Genomic DNA, 13,327 nt, shown 5'->3' on the forward strand with positions numbered 1-13,327 from the left:
TTAACTGCCAGCTGTCAGTCTTCCTCAAAGGCATCTACTGATCACTTTTGTGTGTTCTTAAAAGTTCAAAGTACATTTTCTGAAAAAAGTTGTCTGAATAAATTAAACCTTTATATTATTTCAAAAAAGAAGACAAAATGAACTTCCTGGAATTAAAACAAATAGTTAAGATGTAAACTAAACGTTGAGCATTTTTTAGTTTTAGAGATTATCTGACAGTTTATTCTTCCGATGCACTTAGATCCTACTTTTGTCTTTTATTTTTCCTTTTATTCAACTTTAAATGACAAAACCAAGTATATAAAATTCCAAATATGTTGCCACCCTGAAGGATGTCATGTTACTGATGATTCATGCTCATTTGTTTTTAATTGTAGTGATCTATGCAACTATGAACAAGCACACGTTCAAGGGTTTTCTTGAGGGTTTTTTTTTTTTTTTTAAATGTTTGTAGGTATGGCCACAAAAGGACAAGCAAGTATTTTTGCAGAAAATTTCCTGATAAATTGTATGTTTTTATTAGGCATGAGTGAAGACTCTCTTGATGAATGTAAAATGAGTGACTCTTTGATAGTAAAAGTCAAATGTTACTTCCAAAAGCCTATTTTTCTTTTAACTCTTATGGACACAATACAAGTCATTTACAATGCCTTTAAAACCTGTCCATGTTAAACCATTCCAATTTATTTCTTTGAATGCCTAAAATATACATATTTCACAAATTATTACAACATACATTGCAGTGTTATTATGGCCCACCATTGCCCATCTTTCCTTTTGGCTGATTGAAGCTCACATGATTGCATTCCCCAACCCATTCCTCCTCACTTTTACTATGGCATTACACACACACTCATGGCAAAAAAAAAAAAAATGAACTCCAGGTTTTTACAATGAAACGATGTGTCCTTCAGCATGGCGACTGTCCACAGGTTGGATATCCAGATGTTCATAAAGATGGGTCCTCTCAGTTCAAGTTATTTTATGCTTATTTGAACTGGTATAACTTACGTAAATGAATATACATCAGGAACAACCCTTTCCGTCTCCCATTAGCACAGAGCATGTAAGCATGAGTTAAGGTTATATATCGTATACATTTATTCTCCAATTGCCAAGGTGACTTGGACTACTACTAATAGTTTTAAGGGTAAATGGCAACTTTATGGGCTGCAGTGCGCACAATAAATGCCATTTCTACCATCCAGGCCTCAGGGATTTGAAAAAAACAACTTGGTGTTTTTAAACCAAACTGTACAAGAACAAAATCGGCTTTAAAAGAAGGTTCTTTAAATCAAAAAAAATGTTGTACAACATATTTACAAAAAAAATAGAACATTGATAAAAGCCCAGCTGGAAAAAAGGACAAAGATGAATGATGGAGGAAGGTCTAGCTCTGAAGTTATTTTAACTTTAATGAGAAACAGAAATGAGCAGAAGAGATGCTACCCCGAGACCAAGCACACACTCCTAAACCAGTGAAACCAGTGCAGGGCTGAGACTGGAGTGTTTGTCCCCATAAGGATTCTGGAATGTATTAGAACAGTCTATTACATCCATGTGCACACACTTACAAACGCCAACATGAACTGGAGCTTCAGTCACTTAAAAAATGTCAATCAGAGGGAAAAAAAAGAGAGAAAATAATTCAGTCAAAGATTTAAAAAAAAAAAAAAAAAAGAAATGTGAGTCCAAAGGTGTTCCATCCTCTTGGTGTTTCTCTCTGTTGGCTGTCTCTGTTCTACCTCTTGACCACACAATGGGAGTTTTGGGGGGTACTACATGTCAGGTGGGAGGTGATTGGCAAATGAAGAGTTTTTTTTTTTCTCCCATTTTCCTTTTTTCAAATTTCAGACTTTCACGTGGATTTCTGTCTATAGTGAAGAGTCAAGTCCCCTCCGCTCTTCCAGATAAAATGTTTAACTGTTCGCAGGTCCATGTTGGGATCCAGAACCTGGTAAACACACAGAGTAAAGTTCTACTGATTACAAACTATCAGAAACATAAAGAATCTAATACTTTAAGTAGTAGTAGAAGAGCGTGACTTTACCTGGTCTTGACACATAAGCTCAATCTTCTCTTCAGCTAGCATGGCCATGTCCTCTTCCTTCTCCTGCTCCCCTGGTTTGTCGTTAGCTGAGGAGCTGGTGGTCTGAGACTCGTTGTCCAGGTTGATGATCTTCTCGTAAACGTGCTCCATCACCTTCCTCACTTGGAGCATGTCACTAGCTGAGAGGCGGTCCCTGTGCGACATCATAGAGAGACGACCATGAGCAGCTTGTGTTGGACTTTGACTACAAGGAGCAACATATTATCCTGATGTGGTTCATCTACTGTGAGTAAACTACAACTCATTAACGTACTACTCGTACTAAGTCTGACATCAAAATGAGTATGTGAGAAATACCTGGATGTTTACATATGGGGACATTTTTTTAAGTAGGCACACTAGTCATACTCAACCGCCCCATGATGCATTGCAAGCGCAACATAAAATCGTCCTGGAACCGACTTCAAGCTAAAAATCAAACACTTAATTTCAAAACAAAAGAATCTCTTCTTGTCTTCCATTAGTTTTTAAACCTTTTGCAAATAGAGCTCTTGTTTTGAAATTAACCAGATGTTTAGTCAGTAGCTCCAGGTTTTTCATCTTAGGAAACTTAGAAGTAAACTTCAGTGGGAATGATCATCATCCTAATCCTCCTAACCATACTTGTAGTATATAGTAGACAGTATATACTCATTGAATTTGTAGTGTATAGTACGGAGTGTGCCATTTTGAACACAGCCTATTTTTCATATGTGGGCCAGAGTGGAAGACAGTGTAAAGCTTCTAATCATCACTGCTTTAAGCTGATTATGCAGCGTTCTTCTCCAACTGAGCAGGAAATAATTTTCAAAATATTGATTTGTACCGCTTTCAAATAAAAAATAAAAAAAAGTACCCCATTGTTAATGTAGGAGTCAGGATCAGCAAGCAAGAAGAAGTTGAGATCTGAACCATATATTCATGTTTTAAGATTGTCATTTTAAATCCTTACATGTAAGGATAGAGTGCTCAATTTAATGTTTTTTTTAGTTTTATAAAAAACAAATGAAAGCAGTAACTCACTTTTTCAGAGTTTTTGCACCAGATGAAGAATGAGGCTGGAGGTAAAATGGGATTTTGTTGAATTTGGGCATATTTTTCTGCAACAGAAGAAGAAATGTCACATGTACAAAACAAATACAAATTCGATTTTATTTTATTAATACCAAACGTGAAATACAAGTGCGACCATCCAGATAATCTGTATCTTGTCTCATTTCCTCACACCAATAACTGTCTTAATATTATTATGTATTTTCTTTTTTTAACCAACCTTTGCACAAGTGCTTTTGCACAGAGAGAACAGACATTTAAATAGATTTAGGACCATTTAATCCAATAAAGAATCTATATGAGAGAGAGCTGATACTCACATCTACAGTAATATCAATGACCCACTGTGGAACCGTCTCATTTAGCAGCATCGATTCAGTCTCTCCTCCTGAATCTCTACAAAGCAACCTGCAGCACAGAAAACCCATGATGATATCAAAACACACACGTCAGCCTATACCAACACACATCACATCAGTGAGAGCTCAGCCCACCTAAACAGAGTTCTGCCTCCCGCCTCTCCAAAGATGACCGGAGTGTGTGGTGGCACTTGGAAGTATCCGTTTCCTTTCTGCACCCGGTTCTCCGGCTCTCCGTTTACTGTGAGGAAAAGAACTCGGATGTCAAAACTTCCAATGGGTAATGCATTTTAAAAAGTAGAAACAATGAATGTAAACTGGCAAATAATGTGCATGACAAATCATGAATGTGGATAAATTGGCAAAAATAAGCATGAAATATGGTGAAGAGGTTAAAAGTGACAGTGATGGGTCAACATAAGTGACATTAGGTGGGAAAAGGTTTACATAAGTGCCAAAAATGTCTTGAAAGTGTAAAATATTTGCAGAAAAAGCATTGAAATTTAATGGAGAAGTGGAAGAAATGGGAATAATGGAGCAAAAATGAATTAAAAGGAGCAAAAATATGGAAAGAAAAAGTGATGAAAATAGGTTAAAATATGGCAAGTTTGGTGTAGTTTCAGAAAAAGGGTAAAATTAGCAAAAATTAGCTGAAATTAAAAAAAAAAAATCCTATTTTTTTGAAGGCATCTGGCGACCCCAAATGGCTTCCTGACCCCAAGGTAGAGAACCACTGATTTACACAATGATTTATGTTTTGGCCCTCAGACGTTAAGTTTGACACAGGTGTTTAAGGGGAATAAATAAGAAGCAGTCCTCACCATGGTTCACCTCATTCTCCTCCTCGTCCATCGGGTTAATACGAGTCCTGGGCCAGAATTCCAGCAGAGCCTGAAGTAGCAGTCCACCCAGGTTCACTGCAGAGAGCGGTTAGCGCTGCACATTCAGCTCTGCACTATTTAACACACGTCTGCATGTTACAATGTGACAACTTACATTTGGGATCCGATCCATCTGAGCTGGAGAATCCAGCGTCTTTAGCAGAAACCCAGGCAGCAAAGCAATCGCTCTCATCCAAAGTGATGGTGAGCATCTAATGAAGGAGTGTGTAAGTAAGTAATCTAATGCATTTTTAACACCAAAAAGGGCTTTTTTTTTTTTTTATTGTTGCCAGGTCAGAAACTCACCCCCGTTTTCAGATCCACAGAGAACCAGTTTGGCACATAGACCATCTTGAAACGCTTTTTAATCTCTTCATCAAACTCCACTTTTCCCAAGTCTTCACCTTTACACGCCTGGAGGTTAAAATAACATGTCAGGTCACCTTGAAACAACTCTAATAATTATTTTTTTAATCTGTGTTTAGACATGTCACAGTTTTCTAACAGAGGCTTCATTCTGAGCCATGGCTCTGGTTTTAAGCTACAAAAACAACTGTTTACAGTGTATCAGGAATAAATAACAACCTGCTTTATTTTAAAGTTAATAAATAAATCCTAAATCATATACCTATAGTTCAGTGATTTTCAAAGTTGGGGTCGCCTGAAATGCAGTAATAATTAAAAAATACATTTTTTAAAAAGTACACTTTAGAATTGTTATTCTTTTTTCAAATTAAAACAATCTTAACTGTATTTTTTTACTTTCACTTTCTTAAATGTAAATCTGGTTAAAATAAAATGCAGTTTAAAGAAAAGAGTAAAATAAATTATAAAAAATATCTGAGCTGGTCACTTTGTGCACTAATTTTACTCTGTACTTTGTTACACAATATAACAAACATGATCAAAAACTAATTATAGAACAAAAATTATTTGGGGTCGCCAGAAATCAGTGATATCAAAATGGGGTCATGATCCAAAACGGATTGGGTCTAGTCTAGTTTTACCTTCAGGACGTCCCAAAAAGCCACGTTGTTGTTGGTGTCTTTGGTAAGAATGTGTCTCTTGTCATTAAGAATGTGGCACTGGATAATACTTGCCCCTCCTGGGTAAAAAGAAATATATGGTTAATTAAAAAAAGAAGAAATAATTGTACACCAAAACAAATAAATACTGGTTTTATGTAGAAAAGAGAGGTTTAGTTTACCTTTGATGACCTGTTCTGGCTGAGTGCAGAGCGGAGTCAGAGGGGTGCTGCAGTCATTGTCGTACTCCCCTGATGATCTGAAGTTGTGCATTCCCTTTAAAGACTGAACCCAAAAAAAAATCATCATTACACCACTAACACATAGAGCTAACAGAACACTGGTCTCTCTTGCTCATGCAACTCTAAAAAAAAAAAAAAAAAAAAAAAAAAAAAAAAGGTACATTCCATGAATCTGACGATGAGATTCAATTCATGATTTGCATGTCACGATGCAATATATCCTGATACTAAACAGTAATAATACAATTGCGATATATATTCAATATATCAAAGACAAATTACCTTTACAAGTACAAAATGGTATAAAATACTATTTATTTCATATTTTTTAAACTTGCAAGAACAAATAAGGGCTAAATAACTAATTCAAATACCAATATCTAAAACAAGTGGCGTGTTTATCAAACTGTCAAATTACATTTTTCAAAGAAGTTTTAACTTTTGCTTCTACAACAGATTCTGTTAAGTTCTTAAATTATTAAAATACCTAACTACATACATCTCTAAAAGTGCCCAGTATGGTTTATGAAAATAAAGTGTAATCAACTTCCAAGCTAAAATGAAATGAGGAGTGAGAGTTTAATAAGGTCTGTTGTGGTTCACTGACACCTACTGACCGGATGTTTACGTGCTATGCATGTTAGCGCAATTAAATAGTTTTTTAGTTAAAAGACATGATTAAAAAAACTGCCTGGGACATTTTTTTGAATTGATTTGATAATTGAAATATTGCGATATCGTCAAATTGATTTTTTCTTACACCCTTCAAAAAGTGATGCAATTCCTGTTTTTTTTTCTTCTTCTTAACATTAAATTACATCATATTCATGGCACTGGTTAAATCACAGCATTCAGAATGAACAGTACTGGATTTCAACATCACTGCTCTGATAGACAGCCTGTGAATGCTTACCCATTTATTAACAGATGACTTGGTGGTGGAGACCCAGATTGCAGGAGGTGGGTCAGCAGATCTGTCGAGTTCCATCTGAGCAAAACAAAAAAGACAAAATCCTGAATGACGCTGAAAGACGTGTAGAAATGACAGAATACTATTTGCATACGCTAATTGTAACGTCTTCCCAACGTTTGAATTTGGAAATTGCTAGAAATCTTCTCAAAATAAATCATCTTAACCTTGTTTTAGGCAATGAAAGCTATAAAGACTGAGCCTTGTGTTGGTTTGGTGTCCTCTTACTTTGAGCACAGGGGCCTTCTCTTCACAGATGAGCACGCGGATGTCTGGGTTACGTAGATCCGTGCAGTAGATCTTTTTATCTCGGCCTCCAGAATAGACGTGCGTGAACGCCTCGTTGACCTGCAGGGCCCAAACCCCTTCATCGTGTACCCTGTATGTGGCGATGCATCTCTGCTGGCCCAGTGACCACAGGCGGATGGTCCCGTCTGAGCTGCCTGATAGACACTGCAGCAGAGCAAAGTCACATCCAAAGTCCCTTCATTTAAACATCTGCTAAATCCTGCTTTCCTGGACTTTTACCTGCGTGCCATCTCGATTCAGTAGCAACGACTTCACGTTGTCCGTGTGACCTTTCAGCTTCATCAGTTTTGCACAAGTCCGAGGATCCCACACTCTCAGGACCTAAAGACAGAAATGTTTAGAGACGTTATGGGATTTAATGTAGTGAGTGTCTAATGTAATGAATGTTATGTGACACAGAAAAACATTTGAATGCACATGTGTCAAATTCAAGGCCCAGGGACCAAATCCGTCCCCTCAGAGGATCCAATTCGGCCCGCAAGAGAACGTGAAAATTACCAAATAATTCAGTTGTAAATTGTTTTTGAAAGAACTCTAGATTTCTCCAAAATTTAAGTATCTGTCACTTATTGCTTAGATATTGTTGATGCCTTCCATATTCTGTCTAATTTATAATTGGAAGAGCAAACTTGTGCACATTAATGTTGAAATTGTTGGTTTTCTTGCCTCAAACCTGCTGCCCACTTGTGGTCTAACTGGTCTATATTTGGTCCTTGAACTAAAATGAGTTTGACACCCCTGTTTTAATGGCATTTAAAACATTTTCCTTACAAACAATTATAAAAATGTATTTAAATTTTTTTATCCTGTTATTTTGTTTATTTCTTTTACTTTTATTATGAAATTGCAAAAATTTTTAATCTATACAACAAACAAACTCATATATGTAACATGAAACGTCTGAGCCGTTCAGGTCTTTAAAAAACAGAAAAAACATTTTGTGTAAGTCCTTTATAACAATAAACATGTATCAGCATTAAAAACATGCTTGTGTGCTAGAATAAATAAAACAAACCTTTTCTGTGGAACCAGAAACAATGACCGTGCCCATTTGGTTCATGGCCAGGCTGTAGATTGAGTCCTTGTTCCCACTGAGTGATGAGGCTGTTGGGCGCAAATTACAATGACATGCCAGAAAAAAAACATCAGCTGCAGCCAATTAAAACAAAAACAAAAAACAAATAAAACTTCATTTTTGTTGAATTATTTTTTTTTGGTAGGTTAGTCATTCTCTGACTCAGCAAATTCTGGAGTTGTATTTTCAATCATTTAAATTGTGTAGAGCACAGCAGACACTGTAGTGTACAGGTCATATGTATTCCAGAAACATGGAATTTTCTCTCAAATCCAAAAATAAAGCCATGTCCATCATGGGAGTCTGTGGTATAACTGGGCGGTGCTATTACATAACTGTACCATTACTTACTGGTTACTGTGTTGTTGGAAGCAGTGAGTGCTGTTAGTGTGTTCACGTCCCATAGAAAGATCTGTCGATCCAGACCCGCGGACGCTACCAGCTCCTTGTCTTTAGCATAAGCCAAAGCTTTCACGTAGTCCTTATGAGTTCGTAACGTAGACATACAAAAGCCTTTGTGTGCGTTCCATACTTTGACTGTGGTATCTGACGAGGCTGATATTACTAAAAGACAGAAGTGCATCAGTCAGAGGAGCATCATGTAAATGTTAAAGTTGGAACATCTCGTTAATCCCCAAACTCACATGTTTTTCCGTTGCAACAAAGGACGATGTCATTAACCCAGTCTGTGTGATGCTCCATCGAGGCAATGTAAGGGTCCTGCTATCAGAGTAGAACAAAAATTAAGTTGGAAATACAAAAACAAATGTATTTTTTCATTTTTTTGGTAACATAAACTGAAACTATGATGTATGGAATGGAGAATCCAGTCCAAGCTGCTGCAACATTTTTGCTAACCCTTGACCATTGACTATAGATGTTATCTGACAGTGCAGAACAACATGGTACACAGAGAGAGAACATGCAAACTACACACAGAACAGTTTCATCTTTTAATCTTAGCAAGGAAATCCTAGACATTCTTGGTGACTGATTAGCACTTTACAAGCTGTGGACCACCATGGATTTTTCTGATAACATACAACAATATATTTAGAAAGACTTGTGTATTCAAGATAAACATTTAATCTTAGATTAAAATAAGGGTAAAGAATAACCAAAAAATATTCAATTGGAAAACATTAAAATCAGTAATGCAGCTGCACACTAATATAGTATTGAAAAATGTAATGTGTGCTTCCTTTGTAAAGCATTTTTAAGTATAGAATACAGTTGTTTGATGATTATTGTGTGCGATATGTTCATTTAAAAGTGATGATTTACTAAATTTTAATATATAATTTTAAACAGTAAAGGTTAGTTTTTTGTTACCAATTATTACAAGACATTTCAGGCAACCCCATTTTAATTCCAGGCGACCCCACATGGGGTCACGACCCCAAGGTTGAAAAAGTACAAGTAACTAATCTAATCTGTTTTTTCTATAAATTGGCCGATTGAAGGATATTAATCCAGAACAACAGGGTCTTGTATGTGAAGACATGCCTGCATTCCTTCAACAGCATTTGGTATTAATTTCTTATTTCTGTTGTCTAAAGCAGTATTTAGGTTATGGCAGTAGTGCGGTAGTGGTAGAGCAGGAGTTGTACTTTGTGCTGGTAGACGCTCCATATCCGGATGATGGAGTCCCTCCCAGCTGTGAAGAGTCGGTTGAGTGCCGGGTCAAGCTGGAGAGCGTTGACTCCGTTGCGGTTGTATTTCTCCACCTCGTCTCTGATGACATAAGAGACCTGAAACGTGCAGAGATTGACTGGTGAGGCTGGACTGTGGTTTTCCACGGTTCATGGGTGGAATTACCAGCTCAAGCTGGCAGTGCAGACACTGACATGTTGTTCAATGGAAAAAATTGAATACGCAGAAAAGGCGGTGGTGGTGTAATGGTTAAAGAAGTGGGCTTGTAATCAGAGGGTCACCAGTTCAAATCCAACCTAGGCCATCAATGTGAGATTCTGAGTAAGTCCCCTAAACGCTCATATTATACATCGCTTTCGAAAGAAATCCTTGACTTATTAAATAGTTCATTTAATGCTCTGTTAATAAGATTAAAATGTTTGTTATTCATTGGCCTGTCACGATAAAACATTTTGATGGGTGATATATTGCTTCAGAAAAATAATGCGATAAACAATAGTTCAATAATAAAAAAAAAAAACGCTTTTCCTGGTATTTCAATTATTTGTCACAAGACACGTTCATATAAATAAAATTAGGTCAAATAACACAATAAATGACTCAAAAAACAACAATACAATAAATTCCATGCATATCTTGGGGGTCCCTGACTAAAAAGTTTGAAAGCCACTGCCATGAAGCAATTTTTGATTAATCCATTTCACTAAAAGGCCTGCGCTGAAAATAAAATTAAGTAATTAAGAAGTGACTTCATCATATTACAAAGAAAATAGCAAAAATCTCTCCACTTTTGCTAAAAAAAAAAAAAAAAAAAAAAAAAGTACAGCCGATAAATATTGACCCCTAAAATATATAGTTTTATCCATGAGTTATTGCACGATAAGTCGATGTAGCATTTATTGTGACAGGCCTAGTTATTAGAGCCACATTTTTGGGCCAATGCTCATACCAATATTGGGGGAGGGGATTAAAAAGCCGATATCCGATTTATCAGCCGATATATGAAATAAGAACACTGATATACATAAGATTTATTCTGCACATTAACATAAATTCTTATAAAAACCAAAATAATGTTTCAAGACAAAGAAGCAAAACACTACAAAATTGAAGAACTTTAATTAGTATAAAACTGCCAACATAAAGTCACCTAAGCTACTGATAAATAAGAAAAGGCAAACTGTTTTTCCAGAATACAATGTGAAAAAATAAATACATTAAAAAACAAAGTTGTTGAACTCTCAAAAGGTTAACATGGCTAAATCAAACAAGGCAAACATTAAACAAGTACAGTGTTGTCATTTCGTAAGGCCGTGGCTATTCGTACGGAAACATATCAATTGCCTCCCTCTCTATCCATAAGGAGCACCCCCCTCATTGGCCATTTCAGGTGACGCGATAGGTGCACCATGTGACTTAAAGTACCGTCAGTTTTATTTTAGCTCATTTTATTTTTAGCTACCCTGCTAACCCTTTTATTTTAGCCCTAACCATAACCCCATCACTAACCCTTAACCTAAACACCCTAAAATGTTTATTTTTTTCGTATATGTATTTTTAACCGTAACCCTAACCCAGGAAATACCCTAAAATGTTAATATTTTTCATATATGTATTTCTAAAGGTGGAATTTGCCATGTTAAATATGTTAAAATGAAAAGCGGGATTCGAACCCACAGCAGCGGAAGGGAGAATTCTTGAATCAGGTGCTTAGACCACTCAGCCATCCTGACACAGTGAATACGCACAGGCACATTACGCTTATCTAGAAAAGGTCTGGAAAATGTCCATGTACGTGTCAAAAGTCCCAGTGTCTATGGATACGTGTCCGTATGAATAGACACTTTGATTTGGTAATTATTACTATAGATTTAAAAGTGGCAGCTTATAATGTCAAAAGCACGGCATGAGAGAATTTTCACGCAGCAAAAGAAGTGAATAAATCACGAGTACGTCATGATATTATAATGTGACCGATTAATCGACAGCACTATTGACCAATATCGACTAATCGGTGATAGCTGAATGAAATCAGGCTCTATTTCAAAAGCTCCACTATAGTGGCACAGACTAACTGAGCTAACAACAGTGACCTCCATTAAAATTATATTGTCTATTAATACAGTGTAATATATACATTGGGGATCAAAAATTTCCGCAAAGCAGATTATATTATCACTTTATAATATTGTACCCGAAACAGTGACTGATTCTAACTGAGCTGTATGACACCATACAGTAAAACTAAAACTGATGTATTTTACAAACAATGTGACTCAACTCTCCTTTCTCTCAGACTCATATTTTGTTATGGGTTTGTTATTATTTATCCTAGCTTTGGTATGTCTTGAAAAATGTCCTCCTTTTTCGCGCTATGGTAATGATCACCCTTGTTATAATGGTCAGTTTTAACAAATAAAACATAAAGACAACACCAAACGCACTCGCATGAAATGCATACATTGGAATATTAATCATTAGTAGCTCCGTAATGACGGGGCGGTACAACACAAGCACCGGGACACATATGTCTCTCCAGCAAATAGACACAGCCCAAAACACTGTAGCTTAGCATGCCGCTAACGGCGTTTGCGATAAAATAAATGCAGCCAATTACTACATTTTCAGTCAGTACAGCTATACCGGGGTTTCTACACCGTGTCTCACATGGACTTTAATCTTTTTTAATAAAACAGCGTGTATTTACTGAGATACAACTATTAGCGGTTAAAGCTAGACGCTTACGCAGAGCTAAGCTAGTTTACTTAGCCGACAGTTGTCATTGTAAAGAACAGCCGCTCGCGGCTTTGCACCGGCTTTATCTCGTTATTCAAGTTTTTTTAAAGTCAACATTAGAGTCCATGATGCAAATGCTGCCGCTGCCATAATTTTATCGACAATGGATCTCTGTTAATTCACCTGCACTTTCCTGCGCCCCGCTGCATTTTGCCTGTGATGCGTGGCCATCTTGCATGTTGACAGTCAATTCATGTGATGCTATATCCGGAGAAGAAGAAAACGCATGTAACACAAGGCTTATGGGAAATGTAGTGTTCTACGACTTCTTCTTCTTTTTCTTCTTCTTTTCTGCTATTTCTGTCCGTCAGTAACAAATATGTTCCTACTACGTTATTTGAGGACAGTCTGATGCTAGTAAAGGCACATGTAAGTTAATCATGAACTTTATTTTCTTAATTTATTTTAATTTTTTTGTCATACTGTGATATTCTATTTATTATATTATCCTTCGGACATTTAAGAAAATGTACTTTGTAAGGATTTTTGCTGCACTTAACATGTCTGTCAGTAACTCTTAAATGTTATATGTTTTTAAATGATTAAACAGGTCTGTCTTGTAAATGAGACCTTATTGTCTCCAATGGGTCTATACCTGTTGGAACAAATTCAATTTAATTCAACTTTATTTATATGGTGCCAATTGCAACAATAGTAATCTCGTAGCGCTTATCAAAATATAAAATTTCTTGAGAAAAAAAACCTCAGCAATTCCACATGAACATGCATCAACAACATTAAAACAAATAACACTATTTTAATGTTTTAATCAGTTATTAATAAAATATTGTTTTTTTTTTTGTTTTTTTTTTACTTCTATACTGAGATTAACAACCCTAACTCAATCCAATAAACAAATAAAAACATATCCGTTC

General features: G+C 36.2%; 1 protein-coding gene across 2 annotated transcripts; it reads right to left on the reverse strand.

The window, feature by feature from the left end:
• Window positions 1-502: 502 nt before the first annotated feature.
• On the reverse strand, window positions 503-12,690 carry LOC114479090 (WD repeat-containing protein 48). Of its 2 annotated transcripts, none has more exons than XM_028472550.1 (18): window positions 12,576-12,690; window positions 9,614-9,754; window positions 8,648-8,723; window positions 8,355-8,567; window positions 7,944-8,032; window positions 7,148-7,249; window positions 6,848-7,072; window positions 6,563-6,637; window positions 5,590-5,692; window positions 5,390-5,487; window positions 4,689-4,796; window positions 4,498-4,594; window positions 4,323-4,418; window positions 3,637-3,742; window positions 3,463-3,550; window positions 3,113-3,189; window positions 2,051-2,243; window positions 503-1,954 (listed from the first exon to the last, which is right to left on the reverse strand). In XM_028472550.1, exons 1-18 carry the CDS (start codon window positions 12,621-12,623, stop codon window positions 1,859-1,861), a joined length of 2,031 nt encoding a protein of 676 aa, XP_028328351.1. In that variant the 5' UTR covers window positions 12,624-12,690; the 3' UTR covers window positions 503-1,858. The 2 variants fall into 2 exon arrangements, with proteins under 2 accessions (XP_028328351.1, XP_028328350.1); XM_028472549.1 differs by having other exon boundaries at window positions 8,648-8,726.
• Between the last annotated feature and the right edge of the window lie 637 nt (window positions 12,691-13,327).

This window comes from Gouania willdenowi, chromosome 17, assembly GCF_900634775.1.
Source record: "Gouania willdenowi chromosome 17, fGouWil2.1, whole genome shotgun sequence".
Taxonomy (NCBI): Eukaryota; Metazoa; Chordata; class Actinopteri; order Blenniiformes; family Gobiesocidae; genus Gouania; species Gouania willdenowi.